The 6,910-nt window shown below is 59.1% G+C and overlaps 3 protein-coding genes across 3 annotated transcripts in view; 2 read left to right on the top strand and 1 right to left on the bottom strand.

Moving 5' to 3' along the window:
• PTSG_03867 (CMGC/CDK/CDC2 protein kinase) overlaps window positions 1–802 on the top strand; it is a 2,749-nt gene extending 1,947 nt beyond the window's left edge. The window contains exon 5 of the mRNA XM_004995542.1: window positions 9–802. Coding sequence (XP_004995599.1) covers window positions 9–686 — 678 coding nt within the window. The 3' untranslated portion in view covers window positions 687–802. The remainder of the gene's footprint in view (window positions 1–8) is intronic.
• Window positions 803–1,089: 287 nt separating this feature from the next.
• On the bottom strand, window positions 1,090–5,462 carry PTSG_03866 (uncharacterized protein). Its single transcript, XM_004995541.1, has 3 exons — window positions 5,250–5,462; window positions 4,670–4,897; window positions 1,090–4,122 (listed from the first exon to the last, which is right to left on the bottom strand). Exon 3 carries the CDS (start codon window positions 4,017–4,019, stop codon window positions 1,623–1,625), a length of 2,397 nt encoding a protein of 798 aa, XP_004995598.1. The 5' UTR covers window positions 4,020–4,122; window positions 4,670–4,897; window positions 5,250–5,462; the 3' UTR covers window positions 1,090–1,622.
• A 126-nt stretch (window positions 5,463–5,588) lies between these two features.
• Window positions 5,589–6,910, top strand: part of PTSG_03865 (uncharacterized protein) — a 5,672-nt gene continuing 4,350 nt past the window's right edge. The window contains exons 1-3 of the mRNA XM_004995540.1: window positions 5,589–5,666; window positions 5,882–5,972; window positions 6,175–6,910. The exon at window positions 6,175–6,910 is cut by the window's right edge and continues 18 nt beyond it. Coding sequence (XP_004995597.1) covers window positions 6,531–6,910 — 380 coding nt within the window. The 5' untranslated portion in view covers window positions 5,589–5,666; window positions 5,882–5,972; window positions 6,175–6,530. The remainder of the gene's footprint in view (window positions 5,667–5,881; window positions 5,973–6,174) is intronic.

Below are 6,910 nucleotides of genomic sequence, written 5' to 3'. Positions count from 1 at the left end.
AGCACAAGGAGCAGGAGGAGGGCGACGTGCGGCTGCAGTTCTTCCTGCATCTGGCCGCACACTCGGTGATTGCGCAGCGGATATCGAAGCGGGCGGAGACGGTGCGCACGCGGTATCGGGTGTCGGCGCAGCGGCTGCGATATGACGCCGAGCGGCGGGTGATGCAGGCGCAATGGCTTAAGGAGGAGCAAGAGGAAGCGGAGGAGGAGAGAAGGAGGCTGGCAAATGGCAACGATGACGGCGGTGAAAGCAGCACCGTTGATGGCAAAGAAAGCAGCGCCAACGATGGGCACGCGAGCGATGGCAGCGGTAGCAGCGACAAGGAGCGCGACATGGGGCACAACACGGGCTGCACTGGGGAGAACTGCCGGTTTGGGTTCAACCGGACGTTTCCGTTTGAGACGCGCGGACACGAGCAGGAAGAGGAGCGGGAGGATGTGCGCGTGCCCGAGGTTGACTCTGAGGACGTTGAGTTTGCGCCGGTGCTGAGCGACGACATGCGGCGGTCGGACGACTGGCCGATGGAGATGGACGACGCAGCCGTGCGCAAGGTGGCGCGCGCCGTCGCACTTGATGATGATGATGATGATGATGATGATGATGATGATGATGATGATGATGATGATGATGATGATGATGATGATGATGATGCTGATGGTGATGGTGGCAGTAAGATGGAGGAGTGAGCCATGGAGTGGGACAAGCGTGTGGGCCAAGCGAGAGGAGAAGGTGTAAGCGACTGGAGTTGTGATTGAAGGTGTTGGTGAGTGTGCATTCGGGTCAGCAAGTGGCGAGCTGCCTGGCATTGACGTTTGCGATTGCAAAGGCGATGTTTGTAAGTGCTAGTATTATGTGAACTGATGACGAATTACACGACGACCACCAGATCCATTTTGGTCCGAGCAACAGCCAGCAATCACAAGTTCGCACATTCACCCACCGACCCACCCACCGACCCACCCACCGACCCACCCACCCACACACACACACACACACACACACACACACACACACACACACACACACACACACACACACACACACACACACACACACACACGTGGCATGTGCATCGTTCATTTGTTTTTTTGTTCGTTCACTCTGTTTATGAAGGCGATGGATATGAGCCCACTGGGCATGCACGAAAAGAGAGAACAAAGAATAACCAACAGAAAGCGAGTGGGCAGACAACAGGAAGGAACCCCAAAGGTGTAACAGTGGCATTGTTGCTGTTTGCAGCGGCATTGAGTACGCAACACACAAGACGAAGAGAAAAAAAGGCAAAAGGCGCAGACACAACCACGCGAGACGGCACGTGGCGTGTCTCAAGGTGGTGGTACGATGGGTGCAAATAACGCAGCCACAATGAGAACGTGGAAAAGACCCGCAATGAGAGGGAGATGAGCAAAACGGAATGAAAGTTGCGGGGGGGGGGGGTGTGGTGTGAAAGCGCTTTGAACATGGGAATGGATGAATAAACAGCACGCAAACGCAAGAAGTGTAACCAAGATGGAAGGCGTTGGTGTAAAGCATGTCGATGTAACATTGCCAGTGTTGTCAGCTCTCCGGAGATGGCAGATCAAACACCTCAAACCACACGACACGCTTTCACAGTGTCCAGCTCACTGCGTTGACACAAAGTGTGGAAACTTCTCAATGGCCACCTGCACGAGAGCGTTGAGTTTGATCTGCAGCTGCGTGCGTTCCTGTCGCAAGGTGTCGTTTCGCTTCTTCAATTCTTCGCACAGCTGCTCGCGGTGCGTGTCCTTCATGCGCTCTTCGCGCCGGCGCCGGCGGGCTGCATCGCGTGCCAACTTGCGCACGCGCTCGCGCTTCTCCGGCGGCATGTTTGCGATGCGGCGCGTGGCGTTGAGCGAGTCCTTGGAGGATTGGCTGTGGCGGCTGGAGCGGCGGCTGCTCTTGGAGCGACGAGAAGGGGCCGTCGTGCTGTCATCGCCAGCGAAGAGAGGCAGGCTCATGTCGGAGAACGCGCACGAGTCCAGCGAAGATGCACTGTGGGGCGGTGTCACCCCATCCTGGTTTGCAAACGCATGCTGCTCGCCGTAGTTGTGGAACTGGGGAAGCTGGCTGCGCTGGATGCTTTGCTGCAAGCTTGGTTGCTGCTGCTGCTGCTGCTGCTGCTGCTGTTTTGAGGTGCGGGCTTGGCGGATACGGGCAGACGTGCGGCGCTTGGACGCCCTGGCAGCCGCCGTGGTGGTCAGCGCCTTGCGTTGGCGTCGCGGGCGGGCGTTGTTGCTACCGTTGTGCTGCTTGCTTCCCACACTGCGCTCACCGATGGCGTTGTTGTTGCTGTTGTTGTTGTTGCCCGCATGCACGGACCCTTGGTTGCTGAGGCTGAGCGCTGCAGAGGCAGAGGCGGCGGCGGCGGTGGTGGTAGTGCCGGGGGCATCGTCGGTGGTGATGCTGTCAGACAACGACGGGAGGTTGAGCACAGCGTCGTTGATGGTGGGGATCTGGTTCACATCAAACCCGCACTCAAATGCACCCGACTCCTCCGTGCCCGGGTTGAGCGAGGCCACCATCTCGTCGGTGGCGTCCTGCGTCAGGCTTGCAAAGAAGCGGTCAAACGCCGTCGGCACCGACGGGGACGTGATGTCGGCGATGGCCGCGCTTGCGTCCGTGAGCACATCAGCGGCGGCGCCGCCATCCGTGCTGGTGATGTTGGAGAACGAGAGGCCGTTGCTGACATCACGTGCGCCGGCAGCTGGGGCCGCCGACGACACAACGCCGCTGAACGGGTTGTTGACGCCCGGGCTGGCGGCTGTTGTCGTGGCTGCGCCGGCGGACGGAAGTGTGGGTGAAGGGGGTGCGCCCTGGCTGTGCTCGAAGGAGGATGCACCATACAGGCTCTCCGTCAGCCTTTGCCCGGCCTCCAGCAGAGACGCGAGCGACGCCGTGCTGGAGAATGGAAGCGACTTGGCCGGCGCAGGCTGCTGCTGCTGGTAGTATTGTTGTGGTCGCTGGTGTTGGTGGTAGTATTGTTGTGGTTGCTGGTGTTGCTGGCGGTGGTGGTAGGTTGGTGCTGATGAGTCGCCGATGGACGACGGGAACATGTTGGATGGCGGCATCGAGTATGCTGCCGCTGCCGCGGTTGTTGTGCTGTCTCCCCCCATCTTAGCCTTCTTTGGTGGGGGCTGCAGATCAAGCACCTGGCGCGGCGGGCTGTCGTATGCGCCCTGAGACGCCGCATCCATGCCGTTGCTGGTGGAGGTTGGGGAGAACATGGCTGCTGATGGCGGAGCAGCGGATGACATGGCCGAGAGCGGGCCCGGGCTGTGCATCGTGTTGTGGTGGCCCTGCGTGGGAGTCTGTGCCTGCTGGCTGTGGTGGTGGTGGTGGTGGTGCATGGCGGAGGCTGTTGATGGTGTTGTTGTTGGCGCCTTGTTGGTTGGTGCCTGCGACAGCGGAATGCTGAGGATTTCGCTGATGGCGGATGCGCTGGCGCGCGGCGCGCGCTTCCCCGCGGTCGCCGACCCCGCCGATGACGTGGACGACGGCGATGACGAGGAGGGGGAGGCGGCTGATGTCCGGCCCACAGTCGCTGCTGGCGTTCCCGCTGACGGCGCCAGGCTGGTGGCGGTGCTACCCGCGGGGGCTGATGTTGGTGCGGTGAACACGTCCGCGGTTGTCTTGGAGCGCAGCAGGGGCGCTGCCGATCGCACGCTGGCCGGGTAGGCCGACGACGACGACGACGACCATGAGGACGACGCACGCGCGTACGTCGGGGCCACAGCAGCCTCCTTGCTGTTGGTGCTGCTGTCGAAGGTGAACACAGAGGGCTGCTGCCTCATGTGCAGGTGCGCTTTGGTGGTGCCGTCGGCACTGAACAGGGGCACCTTGCTCATTGAGGCGGAGAGCGTGCTTGCTGTTGTGGCGGTGGCGTTGTCGTTGCCGTTGCCGTTGCCGTTGCCGTTGCCGTTGCCACCGCGTGCGCGCGGGGAGAGCTGTTCAAGTCCCGGGGACATGACCGGGGCCGCAGCCATGGTGAGGCCGCTCATGGTTGGCGCGCTGTGCTGGAGTGCTTGTGCGTGCGCTTGAGGGCGGGGGCTGGGGAGATGTGTCGGGGAACGATCGCCAAGGGGACTCGCAGATCCAAATGCCCTGGGAGCAACAAGCAAGGGGAAACGCACATGGTGGATGTTGAAATGGAGAGGTGGGGGGGGGGAGATGGGTGTGAGTCGTGATGGGGGTGTGGGCAGATGACTTGAACACAAATAACGGTTTGAGAAGAAGAAGAGAGGGGGGGGGGAGGGAGTTGTTGTTGTTTGTGAAAGTTGGGGGCAAAACAAACAATGGAGTGGAACGAACGGCTGGGTCGGGGAAGGCGGAGGAGGAGAAGAAGGAGGGTAAACAAGTGGGAACGCTGAGGAAGAGTTGCACAAAGGGACAACACCAACAACAACGACAACACCAGACGACACCAACACCAACTACACAATCACCAGCCACCATCGAAAACACATAGTCAAATCGCCCACAACAACACAAAGGGGGGGGGGAACAATGGATAGAATGGACGGGAAGCAAGGGGAGGGGAAGGTGGCTGGAGCCAGGGTTGGCGCCGACACACGACGGCAAGCAAGCAAGCAAGCAAGCAAGCGGCACTGTGGGGATGGCCGTGGCGCATGGCAGTGATTGCCTTGCCTACCTGTGAGGTTGATTGTCCAGTTGAAGCGGCTGGGGAGGGGTTTGTTTGTGTTTGTGGCTTGTCTGGTTTGCTGGTTGAGCGCTTGTGTGCTGCTGGAGCCAAGTGATGTGTGGGCTTGCGGTGTTGTGGCTGATGATGGTGATGACGCAGCCAAGTGCAAGCGACTAAATGGAGGCGGCCGAGGCAGTTGAGGGCGTGGATGGATGCCGACGATCAGAGACGCGGGAGCTGTGATGGTGGGGAGTCACAATAGCCAGAAGAGGGAATGGGGTGGTGATCAGCAAACAAGCAACCGACGCAAGGTGAGAAAATGAGGCGTGTGAATGGGCACAACAACGCAATGCGGGTGGGGAAGGATAGGAGGGAGATAGGCTATCCTTCGTGCAAGCAACCATGCAAGTAAGTAAGCAAGCGCAAGCGAGGGTGGGTGGTGGATGTGTGTGCGTGCACACAGTCAAACCAAGAAGGCAGAGAGAGAGCGAGAGAGAACATTGAAGAAACAGCCAAAACATCGGCTAGGCCGATCACCCGCGCGGACGATCACAGATGGAGCAAGGGAGGTGAACGGGTGGAAGCTCACCGAAGGTTGAAGATGAGAGAAGGCTGGCGAAAGTGCGGGAGCACAAAAGCAGTTGGTTGGTTGGTTGGTTGGTTGGTTGGTTGGAGGATAGGTTGTGCGTGGTGTTTGTGTTTGTGTGGGGGGTGTGCGTCGCAGAACAAAGACAGAGAGGTTGCTGTGTCTGGGGCTGCACGCACACACACACACACACGCAACAAAGAACATGCACACACGACAAACGTGCAGGCTGTGTTGCTTTCTTCAAACAAACCAAACGTGAGCAATCAAGCCGAAAATTGGCAACCTTCTTGAAGATGTGCCCAAAACTCTGTAAACGACAACATAAACTGTAGCCATCAATGACAGAAGAAAAAAAAAACCGCCGTCGTTTTCTTTGTGCGTGCGTGACTTTGTGCGTGCAGCAAGTCAGCAGCAGAGGTGGGTCGGCTGTGTTGCTGTGTTTTGTTTGTTTGTGTTTTGTGAGGGTGTTCCGCCAATACACACACACACGGGGGCACGAGCGCGATCAAGCGATCACGATCATGATCGACGTGTGCAGCACACAATCCAACAGACACACACACACATGCAGACACACAACATGCACCAGAACAGCATGCGTGTGACAACCTATTCTTGGCTCATGCATGCAGATCATCTGTCCTTTCTGTCGGGCGCGTGCGAGTGTGCAAAAGGCCTACCCAGCGGCGCTCGTGCAGTTCGCCACACGCAAACGTTGCCAGGGTGAGTCGCACACGTCCAACATCCCATGCATGCACAACACTTGTGCCGGTGGGTGGTGCGTGTCACCGCAGACCGTGTGCACCCATGTGTGTGCGTGTGCGTGCCCATCTGTGTCTTCGTTTTGAAATGTGGCGGCAGAGTTTGATCCCGTCTTACTTGGTAGACTTTTCCGGTTTGCTTGTGCCGCACTGCCACGGCGCAGCTGCGGCTTGTGATTGGCAGGTGGCAGCAGCACAGGAGTTGAAGATTCGTCGTGGGTTGCTTTTGCTTTGCTTTGCTTTGCTTTGCTTTGCTCGAGGCGAAACCTTCGGGTCAGGAAGTGCGCAAGCAGCAAAGGGTGGTCAGAGTGCTGATCCTGAAGCAACACGGGCAGCGCCATCCCATCACACAACGCGGCGTTAAGTTCAAGCAGCTGTGTAGTGCGGAAGGACACGTGTGTTGTGTTGTGTGTGTGTGTATGTGAGTGTGTGGCTATGAAATCATAGCGGCCACAGTAACCTCCACAACAACAGCAGCAGCCGAAGCAGCGGCAGCAGCAGCCGAAGTAGCAGCACGGCAATGACCACCAACGCAACAGCTGCTTCTGCGAGCAGTAGCAGTGGCGGCGGTGCGAGTGGTGGTGGCAGTGGAGGGTCAAGACGACGCCATCACATGTACGAGGATGATGGCGGCGGTGGCGGTGCTGACAGCGCCCACACACGGCTCCTGCTTGTGCAGGACGAGACACACTACCGCCGGCACGCCCACCCCGCCAGCGACACAGACGATGGCGGCGGCAGTGGTAGTGGCAGCAGCGGTGCTGGCGACACTGGTGCAGCCGCTGTTGCGGCAGCTGCAGCATTGCGTGGGTGTCCCACGACGCTTCGCGGCGTGCGTCTTCGCTTGAAACGCCTCATGGCCACATCCGACCTGGCACGCGCCGTCATTCCTTCCGTTGC

This window comes from Salpingoeca rosetta (assembly GCF_000188695.1).
Source record: "Salpingoeca rosetta unplaced genomic scaffold supercont1.8, whole genome shotgun sequence".
Lineage (NCBI taxonomy): Eukaryota > Choanoflagellata > Craspedida > Salpingoecidae > Salpingoeca > Salpingoeca rosetta.
The sequence above is the reverse complement of the archived record's forward strand: the minus strand, read 5'-3'. Positions and strand labels throughout refer to the sequence as shown.